At 44.9% G+C, this 16,075-nt stretch overlaps 1 protein-coding gene across 2 annotated transcripts; it reads right to left on the bottom strand.

Annotated features, from left to right (window-relative positions):
• Positions 1-3,877: 3,877 nt before the first annotated feature.
• On the bottom strand, positions 3,878-14,054 carry LOC144934553 (Golgi reassembly-stacking protein 2-like). 2 transcript variants are annotated; one of them, XM_078860472.1, is made up of 10 exons: positions 13,852-14,054; positions 12,672-12,752; positions 11,150-11,353; positions 10,194-10,280; positions 9,931-10,061; positions 9,093-9,210; positions 7,366-7,528; positions 6,749-6,805; positions 6,047-6,163; positions 3,878-5,944 (listed from the first exon to the last, which is right to left on the bottom strand). In XM_078860472.1, exons 1-10 carry the CDS (start codon positions 13,912-13,914, stop codon positions 5,646-5,648), a joined length of 1,320 nt encoding a protein of 439 aa, XP_078716598.1. In that variant the 5' UTR covers positions 13,915-14,054; the 3' UTR covers positions 3,878-5,645. The 2 variants fall into 2 exon arrangements, with proteins under 2 accessions (XP_078716598.1, XP_078716597.1); XM_078860471.1 differs by having other exon boundaries at positions 3,878-5,947; positions 13,852-14,053.
• Between the last annotated feature and the right edge of the window lie 2,021 nt (positions 14,055-16,075).

The following is a 16,075-nucleotide window of genomic DNA, read 5'->3' as shown; positions in this document are numbered from 1 at the left end:
TATTTATTTAAAGTTGCGCATTTTGATGTGACGTCACATTTCTCAAACCCCCCCCGCCCTTCGTCACACATCGTCACAAATGTCTGACCCCCGCCCCCCCGCCCTAGGTGCGTGACGTCATTTATGGAGGGCCCCTATGCTGCTTGCTGCAGGGTTATTCTGTCAACAGAGGACAGTGCAGCAAAATTCAATGCGCTCCGCGACAGCGCTCCAAAAGTTATGCGGCTCGCCTTCAGCACGCTCGTCTGCGTGTGGAGTGTGAGCCAATAACCCAGAGGTCGCAACCGGGTACCCGATACCCGTACCCTACCCGATACCCGGCTACCCGTACCCGGCCGGGTACGGGTAGCCGTTTGCGACCCTGGTGCGGCCGGGCACGGGTAGGCCGTTAGTCACTGGTGAGTAACCGTTTGTCAGAGGCGTAGCTAGGATATTTTGCGCCCGGGGACGAACTATAAAATTGGCATATTCTCAGGTTTTTTCGGTAAAGTCACGTAGGTAAAACATTAAAAGTAATGAAAGTAAAATAAAACAAAACAAAAATAAAAATAAAATTCACGACGTTTCGGAGGCAACACAAGTCTCCGTCATCAGGTGGGACCGTCACAGCCAGATTAGCTGCATCAAGTGAAGCAATGATTCAAAATGTAATCCCTTATAAGCAAGTTGAAGGGGGGGAGGAGAGGGGGGGGGGAGTTCATCAGAATGTGGTAGCCAATGAATGGAACGTATCGGGAGGGAGGGGGTGGGAGGAGGGGGAGGGAGCCAACAAAACATTTGGCGACGGCTTGGACGCGGCTGCTGCGCACGCCAAATGTTTTGTTGGCTCCCTCCCCCTCCCCACCCCCCCTCCCTCCCGATACGTTCCATTCATTGGCTACCACATTCTGATGAACTCCCCCCCCCTCTCCTCCCCCCCTTCAACTTGCTTATAAGGGATTACATTTTGAATCATTGCTTCACTTGATGCAGCTAATCTGGCTGTGACGGTCCCACCTGATGACGGAGACTTGTGTTGCCTCCGAAACGTCGTGAATTTTATTTTTATTTTTGTTTTGTTTTATTTTACTTTCATTACTTTTAATGTTTTACCTACGTGACTTTACCGAAAAAACCTGAGAATATGAATCATTGCAGTCACGAAAGCTTCAAATCTATAAAATTGGCGCCCCCCCCCCCCCCGTTTAATCACATTTTCCTATTACCTCGAATAAGGAATAACAATTAACATTTTAATGAAACATTGTATTTAAAGAAGCAAATTTATAGAAATTATATTACATGGCTCACTCAGTCACTGTCGTAGACTGGTTGACATAGTCTACAAAAGATGATTTTTTCTCGATTTCACTGTCGCAAACTGGTCAATCACGTAATAAAAATCTGTTTTTTCCAATGTTTCCCTTTCAACACTAAGAAGAGCAAGATCGCTGAGGCGATCTTGTCCCATTGAAGCACGCAAATACGACAAAATAAGTTTCAATTTGCTGAACGACCGCTCACAGCTTGCAATTGAAACTGCTATAGTTAATACAATTTGCAGTGAAATTTGCAAATTCGGAAATATGTCGTCTTCATAAAACACAATAAAACCAAGAAGATCCAAAGGAGTTTCTGGTAGAACTTCATTCCGGTTACTGAGCAGCATTTTGCAATCTTCAATTTCTGTGAAAAGTTCGTGGCCATTGATGTCGGTGTCATAGAAATTTCCAAAATCTGTGCAATTTCGACGAATTGCATCGACATCTGTGTCGGATAGAAGAGTTTTGACGTCCAGCAGAAATCCAAATTTTGTGTTCAGGTCTTTTAGTCGTAAAAACCGTGTTGACATCTCCTGTTGAAGTCGATAAAATACGCTTTTCATAACACGCACAATTTATTTTTCTGCTGAAAGTCCTGCATCTCTTGCCAGTTCTCCTGGCATCTTCCGACGTCGTCTAATTCTTGTCCACATCGATCCCCCAGGCTGTGCATCTTGTTTTGGCGTTTTCTACAGCAACTTGGCTCAAATCATCACGAAGCTTGACAAATTCATGCTCCAAAGATTCAAGATGAGTTGCTGCTTTCTTGAAATTCATAGTAGGATCCTGTAAGTGCTTCTGAACACGATCAATTTTTCCAAGAATGACATTCCAGAAATGTAATAAAACTATGAAGTTAAAATTTAATACGCATGCCTGTAACTGTTCTGCATCACTACTGGTTTCAGGCGTCATAGTTACGTCCTCCGATAATTTGTCTAGCAGCCCTACTAGTTCATCCAGTCCTTCATAGATAGCTTTAACAGCTTCTGATCGTGCACTCCAGCGTGTTTAAGGCCGTCGTAGTTTCTGCCACCAAAAAACAGGCCAGTGACTAAGGCTGAAAGACTGCGCCTGTCTGTTGTTTGGGACGTTCTTCCATGTAAGTTCTTAATAGGCGCACGTACCAAAATGTAATTACATATAATGTAGGCTGTGTGTGGCGGGATATATAAACTTTTAGGTTGAGGTGTAGATTTGTGCAGTAGTTTCAGGCTGCCGCGCCCACCGCAATAAGTTATAATGTAACGTTGTAAGCCTCATTTTGGCGCCCCTTTACCTTGGCGCCCGGGGACATATGTACCCCCCTGCCCCCCCCCCTAGCTACGCCTCTGCCGTTTGTCACTCATTTCGGATAGGGTACGGGTAGGATACGGCTACCTGTACCCGGCCGGGTACGGGTACCCATTTGCGACCCTGGTGCGGCTGGGTACGGGTAAGGAATCAAAACACGTTTGCGACCTCTACAATAACCCCTGCGACCTGCACGGCATAGGACAATTCCCTCATTCAGTAGTGGACTGACAACAAAAAAGGCTGGCTGTACGTGTACGTACCAAATGCAAAATCATGATCTCATTGCTCCAACTGTTGCGATGCGATCAGCTCATGTGCCGGAGGGAAATGGATGTTGGCATTGTTAGGACCTTAAGGGATGGCAACAACCACTCTTTGGCTGTGCAGCACATTTGAAATAAGTGGAGCTGGCTCGGTTAATCTGTTGTACTGGAAGAGCATTAAAAAAGATATCCATGTTTAGATTTAACTCGTAATTCGAAAAGACAATGTATTTTATTTGCATATGTTGATTTCCTGCCCATGTACCAGGATTAGCGTGCATGTTTATTCGGGTATTACATGCCAGATATGAATCTTTGCTTCAGTTGCAGCAATGTAATATTGTTAAAAGCAGGAGGCTGAAACTGTTTTGACGGCGTAAAGCTGCTTCCAAAGTATTTGCACTTGACTTAAGCCGTGAAAATGCCATATGTGCCGATTAAAAACAAACTGGTTACACTGGTTCACTAATTCCACGCAGAACGAAGCTGGCCTGTGGCACAATGGCAATTCAGTAAAATTATCATCAAGTTGACAATGCACAAAGCAGTTTTCAGTTCCTTTCTCTGAAATAATCCTAAGCTCGAGTTCCCTCATTGACTGCTGCATTCCTTTCTGGTGTTCTCAACTCGATACCAACACTCGGTACACGTTGCTACTTGCGCAGGTGTATAGCCAGACATATGTGTAAGTTCTCTGTTCTTTTATCTCGAGGTTCTCCTTTAGGGAGTCGAGTGCGATTGTTTTAGGTTGTAAAGCTACAGTCGCTAAGAAAATCCAGACATTACAATTTAAGCAGTTAAATAAAAACTTTTTGTTGGTTTATTTTTCAAATGGGAAAATTCTACAATATTGTAAAATGCTGCTACAAAGAGAACGCCAGCCAGTTGCCTAAACACGTTAAAATTATATTAATTAATTTAATGATAATTTATATATCTCCTTGCTGTGGAATGTAACTTTCACAATGCATCATAACATAAATCCGGAGAACAAAGCAAAACGTTAAGACCACGAGGTTATTATAGTGCCACCTTTAATTCCGTTCCGCGGATCCGTAAAGTGCCGATGGATCGCCATCTGACAAAACAGGCAGAGCGTCTCGCAAGAGCCTCGTGTGAGCAAACTGTACCGACGGGTGTCAATCCTTGAAGAGCAAACCACGATGCCGACATTGTCACAACCGCTGCCACGACGGATGGCAGTATGTGCACCGGTGATATTTAAAACGAATCTGACCAGACTCTTTGAACTACAAATTGTTGGTGTTTTAACGTACGTTACACATATTTTGAAAACGACAAAAAAAACTTCGGTGAAAACTGACAAGTCATTGAGATGTTTAATATAACCCATTGAATGCTATGTCTGCGAGTGCTGCTGAGCTGAGAGATTGATGCTGAAATCAACTGTGTATGAAGTAGAGGGATGTAAATCTTTGGGGTTTATTAATTTGCCAAATATTTCAATTGCAATACAAATTGAAAATTCACCACATTAGTCAAAATAGCATTTATGACAGAATATATATAGGCTACTATTTTTACAATGGCCCCTCTTCAATGGCAATGTCTCAAATACTCTAGAGGGACATTTCCTACAATGTGAGTTTATTATATATCGTTGTGCTATCAGGCTATCAGGCAATCAATGATGGACGTGGTACGTTTTTACAACTTGTATGTTTTGACCAATTCAGTCTAGTAATTTTGGAATTCCGTTTTTGATAGCGCTACTCAAAAATACCCAGTGGAATTTTGACTTAAAGTTTATCTAAAATAACTTAACTCGATAATGAAATGATGGGTTTTAAACTGAAAAATCCCTGCCATAAATTACTGAGGGCACACACAAAGCCAGTTTTGGGCATCCTGTTAAGCAGCGTCCTCTGATTCTGAACTGCTTAAATCTAACATTTCCAAGTTGACCTCATGTAAGGGGCAGAACTAAGAAGTTGAGAAAACATGTTCCACCTCCCAAGTGCAAGGTACAGTAATCATTGTGGCGACTGCATGGATGTATAACAATGTGTTCAATGGATTCTATCCGTGGGGGAATTTGTTACACTATTTAGCAGCAAATGCTGCCCCACTGTGGGAATATATAACAAGTGTTCATATCCAGTTTGGCAACTGTCCAGCTCCGTACATTTGTGCTGAATGCATTGAATCATCATATAAAATGCTTCCCAGTGGAAACAAGAATTTAACATCAACATGTGTGAAGACATACATCTTGAACATACATACATAAATATGTATGTCTTCATACATACATCTTCGTTTAACACACCATAATAGTCTACAAAGCTCCACAAAAAATAAAGCCTTCACAGTATGTATGTCAGTCTGTGTGCACCAATTGCACACAACAGTAATACTACAACCGCTGAAATATTGTTGGTTTTCTTTTATAATGTGAATTTCTGGGATTGATGTGAGCCCACACATGATATAAAACAGAAACAAAACGTATTAAGCGCTACTCTCTCTCCCATAATGAAATATTATTGCAAATGTGCCAATATGTGAATGACGTGGCCAGTTGCGTTTTACTTGTGCCCAAATATGACTATGCAGACAACAGACTTGTACAGCCCTTACCTTCATGAATGACAGTCTGCTGCTGTTTGTGATGCGTTATTTTACTCTGTCAGTCAAAGATTGGCTTAAACACTACCACAACCTAACGGTCTCATCGGTTAATGCCGATTTGGTTCCATGCACCGCAAAAGCACTTTATAGACGAAAGGGTGCGTCGGCAAAACAGTTGGACAAATGAGATGTTTTAGCTGCTGCCACTGGCTGCTGCTGCTGCCATGGATGGATTGAGGCCTGATGACGTCGCTACCATAGGCACTGGGCCGATGGGCGGAACACCAGCAAGCGTGGTGGGGAAAGTGCTGGGAAGCGTGCTGGACAGCTGCAGGTTCGTCATGTTGGTCAGATAACTTAGATTGGGAATGTTAGATATGTTGGGCAGGCCAGCGGGGAGCGAAGGAAACGTCGTGGGAAGGCCTCCCGCCAGCGACAATGGCGGCACTTGTGAGGGGAGGAAACTGTCAGGCAGCGAGGGAAACGGTCCACCTGCTGAAAAAGAAACGAGAGATAAGTTATACATGACGGTGTCGGCAAGGAATGCGGATGGCGGCATTTGCATTATAATAGTGATCTACGTAAGTTGCCTACCTGCAGTGGTGGTGGTTGGTATGGGATTAGCACCAGACATTGGGCCGATGGGCGGCAGGTTGAGTGGAGGCATGGTAAAGCTTAGGTTGGGCATAGTTCCAGGTAAGGTTGCCACACCTGTACAATGGGCAAAGTAAAAAGGGTAGTTATACACTTACATGAGAGTACACGAGTACTTACACATGTGTACATGATTTTACATCTGAACCCATATGTTAACTTTGTACAACCGATGTAACTGTAATGTTAAAAGTAAATGTCACTTAGTTTTACTTGAATGAAAAGTGTCTTGAAATGTTTTGTGTACACTTATTAACTCACGGAAATATCTATACATTGGTTAAAGTATGCTTGTGTACAAGGCTATATATAGTGATTTGTACACTGCGCTACAAACCCAGTGACACGAGTTCAATTCCCGTTCATGGCCATCACCAGTGACGATTATCTGAACCAGTTATGGGCCTCCCCTAGGTCGACTCAGCCTCAAATGAGTACCTGGTGTGGTGTCTCAACATCACAACTGGGGAGACAAAGGCGGCCGGGCGTGGTGTTGGTCACCCACCCCATCGTGTGCCATGCCAGCCTTCATAGGTGCTCGCTAACAGCACTTTCCCCAACAGTCTGTTCAAGCTATATGGGGGATCTTTGTCTATGTGCATACAGCTATATTGTGCATAAAACTACAGTTACAATATTTACTTGTAGATGTCAGGAAGGCATTAGAAGAGGTAGGGATGACTGGCATAGTCGGAGAGCCTACAGGGTCAGAATTAACATCACACATTTCATTACTTGCATCAAATGCACATTTAAAGTAATTTAAAATCATCTAGCACAAAAAGTTATATCGGTGCGTACAGAACAGGCAAACTTGGACTCCTAAAGGCTATTATATACTCGGGAAATATTTTGGTAGTCAATGGCAATGCTTGCCAATTTCCACTGGATAAATGTCCTTACTGCTCCCCCTCGTGGGCAACTAGGATAACTTCAAATTAGATCAAAGACATAGGTCACATGTCTACACAAATGGAGACCAACCATCGTTTGTCATAGTTCTGAAAATAGTACAGACCGGCCCACATCATGGACTTGACACTGGAACAAGTAACAAATGTAGTTTTTACTGGCTAGACAGAATTCTGTGAATCTATGCCAAGTTGCCATGGGTGCTCACAATAAACGTACTGCCAGTGACAGTTGCCGACAAAGACTGCTCAAGTGAACCATCACTTTAATCAACGCCTGTGCTGTCATTCCGACTCGCCCCCCCCACCCCCACCCTCGTTGGAGTTGAATGCAAAAGGGAGGGCTACCTGTGTTCAGGACACTGCTGAGAGGTGGCGGAATTGCCACTCCGGGGCTGCTGAGCGACAGTCCAGACAATGTTTGCTCCAGACCCGTGCTGGGAGTCATGGCGGCAGTGACAGTGGCAGCCGGCGAAGCACTCGCCATTGAGCTACCAGCAGACAGCTGCACCTGAAAGGCAGCAAACCCAATGAAGACCGAGTGAATTAAGGAACGTTGCATCTGCACTACCCCGTGACTTTGTGATCACAAGTGTCACGATATGATTGCGTATTACCGCTTGTATGATTTTAAATGTACGCGAACAGCAGATACGTCATGCCGCTGCTGAATGAGTGCCTTCCCATGCCTGTATGGGTTGTGAGGGTTATATGACCAGACCTCACCACGCTGGGTAGTGCTGGTTGGTGAGGGCGGGTAGCATAAACGTGGAAGCATAAAAGTAGTACATTTATGTATTTTGCTGCATTGTCCTCGACTGCCTATAGTATAGCCATGTAAGCTCTATGACAACATTTATATGTATGGTGATCACCCATCCAGGCACTATCAAGGCTTAATACTGCTTAGCTTGAGCACATAGAAGCAGTCACGATACGTTTTTAGTCCTGCTCTTTTAACAACAAGACCACCACCACAAGCAGCAATGCAAACAGGTGTGCATACATCCAACAAATAGAAGGGTGCCCTATTGTGTAGTCAGTTGTATAAGTTATGCAGAGTTTATATACTTCGCATGCTGTGGAACCGAAAACCAGTGAAGTACTTCCCGCATCAGCTTTAGGAGTCTGTGGTCATATCACCTCGTGCCGGTAATCTGCATTCATGACACGACTGAGATGTGCCTGTTACTGCAATTGCAGCGTTTTATCAAGCAACTTTGAAATGGCGGATTCAATACTGCTCAATAGTTTTTCAATTCAACAGCATTGAGTCATCTTCTTGAGCAGTGGCTGATCTTTTGCTTTGTTAGCAACCATAAGACAAAGACATGTTTAAGAAGAAGCACTCTGGTATTTCTAAATCAACCAGGTTGGAGCCGAGTCACACTGGCATAACTTGTGTGGAGCAGCAGCATATATCGGCTTCTCTCTAACGTTATGTTGTACGAGGAGCCCACGAGGTTGATTGTTTGAACTTCTGCATATGGAACTTGATGTAACGGTGCACTGGCAGTCAAAGCCTGAACATCAGCAACCGTGTTGGAAAAGGACGAGGCAAATTTCCCAGCATTTTGAGAGCCGGAATCATTGTCCCGGTCGTTTGTCATCTCTCAGAAAGTCTGCCACAGCCACTGTATGAGTTGCCACAGCATCAGACATCTTTTCGTGCCAGTACTGACGTTTTCTTGGCTTTAAGCATCCAATTAATCTGCTTCGTTTGGTCGATCCAAGTTAGTCAGTCTGTGAGAGTACGAGTACGGCAAAGGCGTCGCTCAAGCATTCTTGTTCATCACTGTATAGCGAAATACTCCACATCGAAATACTTGGTTAGCAGCTGTACTTCACAACGGACTGTTTGAGTCGGACAAAGTTTTATCAAAAAATTCTCCCATTGTACATTTTTTAGGTTTTCCTGGTTCATCAATCGTCTTCTCATTGAGAGGCACCAGGTTGCTATACAGGGCCGAATAAAGCAGGTCCAGTTTAACAAAGAGCTGTACATCTATATGATCAACAAGGTTTGATGTGTATAGTGCAGGGGTTTTTTAAGATGCATCACGGTGCCCCCTTACCTCTGTGAAGCCCTCAAGTCGCTGTGAACTGTAGCCAAGTGCAGCATTGGGGTTGGACTCGGTGAAGGGACGCGTGGGAATCCGGTGAAGGTAGCCATACCCAATGCCACACCCGAGCCTGAAGCAGAAGCACCAATTACCAGGTTTATTTTATAATCCTGCATGAAAAAAATACGAAGCATGTGCCTTCACTTTGAGCTGTCTCACCATACGTAATAATTGTATGGTTAACAATGTGCATGTACATGAGGAGCAGTAGACTCCACTTGCATCCCACATTTTGATTACTGGTCATGCAAATCTACGACAAATGGGATCTGGACCTCAACATAATCTAACGGCTATCAGTAAATGCATGACAAATGGTAACAAAACAATAAAGAGTAATAGTATAAAAGATTGTAACTAAAGGTTTGGTCTACTCCATCATGCCTTGTAATTCACGTGACATCACCATACTTTGTGATGTTACGAGAATTTTGGACGATGGCAAGTCATAATAGGTTACTTTCAGAATTAGACCGAACAATTTGTCATATATTTATCCAGTCTTGCATTGGGATTATTGTCCAACACCAATAAAGACTATTTTGTGTGTGGGGTACTCAAATAGAATCCACGCATACATGAGGATAACACTGTTTAAAAAATCTGAACAAGTGAGTTCATCAATCCATTTGTTGTACCGCCACCTCCTGGGAACCTCGCTGCATAGCAGACATTTCACAATAATGCATGATCCATCAACCCATGGCTCCATAAAGCTTGGCTATGGCACTATACCACAGGAACTTGCGTGTGTTTTTATATGTATGTTCACATATGTGCGATTACGTACAATCCCTCCCCTCCCCAGGACTTGTTAGGTGTGATGATGACCTCTCGACAGCTGTCCGTGTCCGTGTTGTACACATAGAGCTTAAGAGGTTTCCCGTCATGAGACTCAATCAGGGAGAACAAGTCTTCAGACTGTGGCAGAGAAAGGACCACAGCGCAAAATACAGGTTACGGGCGTGCAGCAAACAACAAGTCTGCAGTGCAATATTAAAACATGTACATGACGAACATAGCTCAATATTAGAAGTTGTCTAACTGCCATACCTCATTTAGCACAGCATCCGCACCGATGATATAGTCAGTGAAGGGACGCAGCCCAGCGAGGACAGCAGGGGAGTTGGGCTCCACCTCCTGCACGACAAGAGAATTGCCAACACCATGTGAGACTAAGGAAAGCTGTCTCGGGTGTGGACCAATCAACTTCAAGGACAGTGCACATTATCAGAGTTGTGTTTTATGTTTGCATTATGACTGAAGGTATTGTGGTCTATGCAAACATGACTCCTTGTAAAAAGGTGTCAGTTTTGTTGCCAGATAGAAGGGTAAAAAAACAATTATCAAGCATTGGCTACCTTGATCAAAACAGGTATCCAACTCCTAAACGTTACGAGTGGACAGCCACTCAATTATTGTTTGTGTTTGCAGAACACCTTAATGTGTCCACCAGAGAAGAGTGAATATTAAATACGAGGTAAGTGATTGTAAACAAGTGCTATTATCACGCTTTCATGCATTACAGGTAATTAACGATATTACTGAGCAGGGATTGGCTATTTTTGTTATAATAATAATAATGCCTTACTTATTCAAGAAAACCTCAGAGCTTCAATAGGATGTTTCCAATATTTGGCCAATTCCACTTTGAGTGTTCAGAATATGGGAGGAAAATAGATAAACCCAATAAAACCCACATGCACAAGCAAATGATAATTAAAAGCGACACACAAAATGTAGACAAGAATGTAGTTCCTATAATGCAATATGGTCACCTTACACAATTCTGCACGATTCATAAACTCTTACCTCCAAAGGACTGAATTACATGTATGCGCCACTACGCCTGGCAAACGCATCGAGTGTTCTCATTACAGGTATGATCCACCATGCATTGCACCATCCGACCGTGAGAGAAATGCCTAATTAATGACAATAATCAGTTTTCTTGTGGTTCTCCACACTTATCACAATGTTCTCAAATATTCGCTGGGGAATTTGCTCACCAGAATGTGCCACACATTTTCGTTGGCACCGTCAAAGCTGCAGAACCGAATGCTGACACCCAGGAGGCCCTGGCCGCCCCACAGCGCGCTGGGCGTCACCGTCACTTCGCGCACCTTCAGGTTTTTGCTGCTGTACACCTGCATCAACACTGGCTTCTCCACATTCTCCTTGAGCTGCTGCCGCAGCATGTCATTGTCCTTGTCCTAAAGCGGGCCATGTCGGGGGAGTACAGTGCAGTAAGCAATGGTACATAACATTCGCGTGTGAGGAGAGCTGATTAACCGGAAAAAAATTGGTAAGAGAAGATAACTGCAAAAACATATACAGGCATGTACACTCTTTGTCAATCCACTGCGAGATGAGGGCCTACCAATGCTGGAGGGGTGGCGGGGGGCATAGAATTCTTTGAAAGTATTGGAGTTCTAATTATTTGAGCATATTTATGATCGCTTCCATAAAATAATTATCTGAAACTCAGGTATGATTCCAATAATATATAATATCTAAGGTAGAGCAAATGAGACCATGAATATTTAGCTATCAGCATACCTTGCCCAACACTGATTTATTGAACGCGCGTTTCAGCTATACACTGTTTACTTATTGAAGTACGTTTTCCGGAAAGACGGCGGTGACGTTTCGATTGCACGTGGTTTGACGCTGCTAAGATTCTCATCTCCACGTCAAACAAGTTGTGCACGGTTTGCTTGTAGATTCTGCGGATGAATATATCGTTGCAATTTTCCCTGCTGTGTTACCAGCATCCCGTGCACATTGTCCACGCTGTTGTGTTGATCATCTCGTGACTATTATTCGTACCCAGTGCCCTTAAGACAATTTTTAATCATGGCTCTGAAGCATAAATTAAGTGGTGGTAATTCTCGTGAGAAAAATCTGAAAAAAGTGCAGTTGTTAGATAGGCTTGCGAGAGGTGAGTGCTGCACCCGTTGGAATGTGCTATGGTATGAATGAATCGACTGGAAACGATTAGGAAATCGGAGGAAAAGATAAGGGCAGTGTTTTTGCCAGCGCTCCCATCAGTGGTAATGCATTGGAAAAGTCGCTTGATTTGAGGACCCAAGAATGCAACCCTATTTTTCCCTACGGTCTATTATTTGTCAAAAGCGGTGTTGCCCAACATGCTGTTTTCCAGGATCGTTATCCCCACATTCGGCGAGGTATTACTGTACTCGTATGTCAACGTGCATACGATAACATTTAGCAGAATGTGCTCGATGAGAGTTTCAATGTGTATCCCATCACGCATGCCAGGTTGCCATAGACGGCTGCGGACCTGTGCTACGTGTCAGGCTTCAGATGGTAGTGCTACAAAATCCATTCATGTATTGTACTTATATGCTCTCGCATCTATGCTCCCCACCTTCACCAGCGTGAAGTATATAATCAAAAAAACCCTATCACCCGCATGACATGTGGAGGCCATGCTCCAGCAATGCATTGACAAAAGGGCTGTACTGAAAATGCATTTTAATACGTCTGTTATCGGAGCTTCATTTATACCAGTCTGGTGCTTTCAATGGCCACTATGAAGTCGAAGAACGGTTCGAGTCCTGCCTGGTGGCCTGGCGAGCCCTCCTGCACCTGCGGTCGGGACACAAGAGCACAGGATATGAGAAATCTCAAACAGGGGTGACCACACTGGAACCTATTTAATGGCAACAATGTAATTTCAACAATGACAGGTAGTGTAACTGCCATGGATTTTTTTTTTATTCAGATGAAATATTTTAAATGTTAAATGTTACATTTGCTTTCATAACTGTAAAGACAGCCGGACCAAATGGTTAGATTGACCGTTTAATGTAATGTATATTATGGATGAAACTCAAAATGCATTGGTTTAAAACGTGAGTTTATTCTGAATGACTGTAGATTGAGGCTCTGTTTACAGTTATGAAAAGGTGGTAAACCACGAAACATTCCTAATGGAGGGGGCAAGTTAGTCCACAGCACAATTACTGTTGACTTCCCACAGTGACTCATTTTACAAACCCCAGAAGAATGAACCTCTGAATCGGCCCTTTTAATGGGTTTAGAACTTACGAATATGAGCCCTCTGAAGCGACACCAACGCATGTTTTAAACTCAGGACCATCGGTTCCCTGACAAGGCCATAATAAACGTGGCATAACCATTATTATACCCAGAACCAAAGTTTGAATGCAGGTCCTCGGCGAATATGAACACAGCCACTATGAGCCTGACATGCCCATTATAGACTACCTTGCACACCCATTCGCAGTGTTTGAACCCAAAGGCCTCCTCCAATGTCTGACGTGGCCATTACGCACCTGGGAATGGCCATTATACACCCCTCTGAGAGACACCCTGTGACCCAAGGCTGAACGCCAATGTCTGACGAGGACATTCTCAACGTAGCATGGCCATTACGAGCACCCCCCTCACGAGACCCCAGGGGCTTCAATCCCACAGGGCTTCGTGTCGAGGCTGTTAAGCCACCTCAGCCACTCGGCCACAATTCGCGTAACATCTCCCCCCCCACCCGACCCCTGTGCCTCTCAACAGACACAAATGAAGGCATTGCACGCTCACGCCAAGATTTACAAAGTGACAACAAATTCCGTAAATTGGTGACTTGAATCTCCGGTGCGGTCCTCTTGAGAGGCTGTCCTGGTGAAGCATCAATGATAAACACACACACACAGGCACGCACGCCTACCCTCAATACATGGTAGCCCTCGCTTCCTCCGCCGGGAATGTCCACGCTCTGCGCTCCACCCATGATGTATAACTGTGAAGTTTATTTTTTTATGTAAATGTCACTTTATTTATAATTAAGTTCAAAAGTCGGCGGAGGCGGCGTTGTGGCTTGAGAGGGCCTCGTCTGGGGTTCAACGCGACATTGGAATATGCAGTCCGGACACGCGGTCCCGCTGCAATAAACGCGCGCCATTGGTTAAAGGGTGTTCCCACGTGATCGCATGTCTCTCTGCTATTGGTCTAAAGCGTGCACGCTTGCTTATGCGCTGTAAGATTTCCAATGGGGGAGCTGTGGCAGTGACGTGGCGCTGAGATTGAAGGGGGGCGGTGGGGGGGGATGAGGGGAGGGGCGGGGGGCTGAGGGCTGAGGGGAGGGGTTGGGGGGGAAGGGGGAGAGGGGATGCGGGGGGAGGGGTCTTTGGGATCAAGAAAAGGATGTGGGGGGGGGGTAAGGGGAGGGGCGAGGGGATGAGGGGAGGGGTTGGGGGGGAAAGGGGAGGAGGGATGCGGGGGGAGGGGTCTTTGGAATCAAGCAAGGGATGTGGGGGGCGATAAGGGGGGGGAGGCGAGGGGGGATGCGGGGAGGGAGTCTTGACGTCTCTGTTGCTGTCTCAAATTCATCGGATTCGTAGCCGGGATGTAATCCATCCGAGAGCACCACACCATACCAGTTAATTGTTTGGGCTGAGTGGACCTAGGGGGAGGAGGCCCAGGACCGGTTCAAATAATCGTCACCGGTGGTGGCCGTGAGCGGGAATCGAACTCGGGTCGCCGTAGCGCAGCGCGCTAACCACTACACTACAATGCCTTCCACGTGCGCGGGTCACATGACAGATTTGACGTCACAGCTCCCCCCCCCCCCCCCAAAAAAAGTGTATTTTTATTATAATTTTTGCATGGTGTATAGTCTGGAAAGTACCCACATGGCAAATTTCCAGTGTTTTGCATGTCGGGAAGTACGCTAAACATTTTGAACAGACACACATATTCACAACTTTGCCTTTTATATATATGGAGATCTAAAATACAATCATTATCATCAGCAGCAGCCATGGTCGATCCACTGCTGGATGAAGGCTGCCCCAAGCGGTGGTCACCTTTCAGGATCTTGGGATGTATCAATCCACCTAGCTGCTGCAACACGAGCTCGGTTGATCGCTCCATCTCCCCGATTGGACGCGATCTCAGATGCGTTTCCGTTCCTGGGCTGCGACCTCATTATTATTATTGACAATCGGCAATCATCCCTCATAGCGACGTGTCTTGCCCAAGCATTTGAATGCTATATCAGTTCATAATTGACGTGTCAGTCATTAACCACAGTCCCTGGGTTCAAGCCTTGCGTCTTGTGTGTCCCTTCACGGAGTTTATATTGTCCATGTCACGTTCATCATCGCCATGTCGGGTGCAGCTAGACGGATTATTCATTTGCAAGATCGTGAGAGATGGCGGCGGCTTGGTGAGGCCTTCATTCAGCAGATTGACCACGGCCAATGATGATAGCGTAGTACACGAATAAGCAAATTGTGTCATTTAGATAGCAAGCGACATAGCGATCGTCTAACAGTTAACTCCAGCAGGGGATCAGCACTGTTCAGATAAGAATGCCACGTGTATGGCTCAGCACCATGGAGAGTAGCCGATTGAGAAACAAATAGTCGTACTATTTGTTTATTCGTTAACGCCTTATTGAGTCTCCTGATTCGTTTTAGGAGGGTCCTGCAGTGGGATGGTTGTCCAGTTCCCTTTCAAGGGCTGAAATGGTTCTTTTAATATGGGGGGTGGCACGTGCCCCCCCAATGATCCGATCGAAATTCCTAATTTCTATCGGATCATTAGGGTTTATTAGTAATAAATCGGCATTTTGCGACCCCCACTGCCACTGTGTAGCATATTATTACGTGCCAGGGACTCTATGAGATGATAGGATAATAGTCTGAGTCCATAATTGCCAATAAGTAACGGCAAAGCAGTTATAAGTGACTCACAGAATTGTGCGCAGTTGCGTCTACAGCACACGACTTCCCTGAAGGCATTCACCTTCAGCGAGCACGATGCCGATCACACAACGCGGTTCGAATTCGACCCTCGATCGATGGCTGCGCCATCGCCGCACACGCTTCGAATAAAAAGCAAGGGACAACTCCTTACTTACTAACAACTCCTCTATCATGTTTAATTTC

The sequence above is a fragment of the Lampetra fluviatilis genome, chromosome 10 (assembly GCF_964198595.1).
Source record: "Lampetra fluviatilis chromosome 10, kcLamFluv1.1, whole genome shotgun sequence".
NCBI classification, from domain to species: Eukaryota; Metazoa; Chordata; class Hyperoartia; order Petromyzontiformes; family Petromyzontidae; genus Lampetra; species Lampetra fluviatilis.
This window is presented reverse-complemented; position numbering and strand designations above follow the sequence as displayed.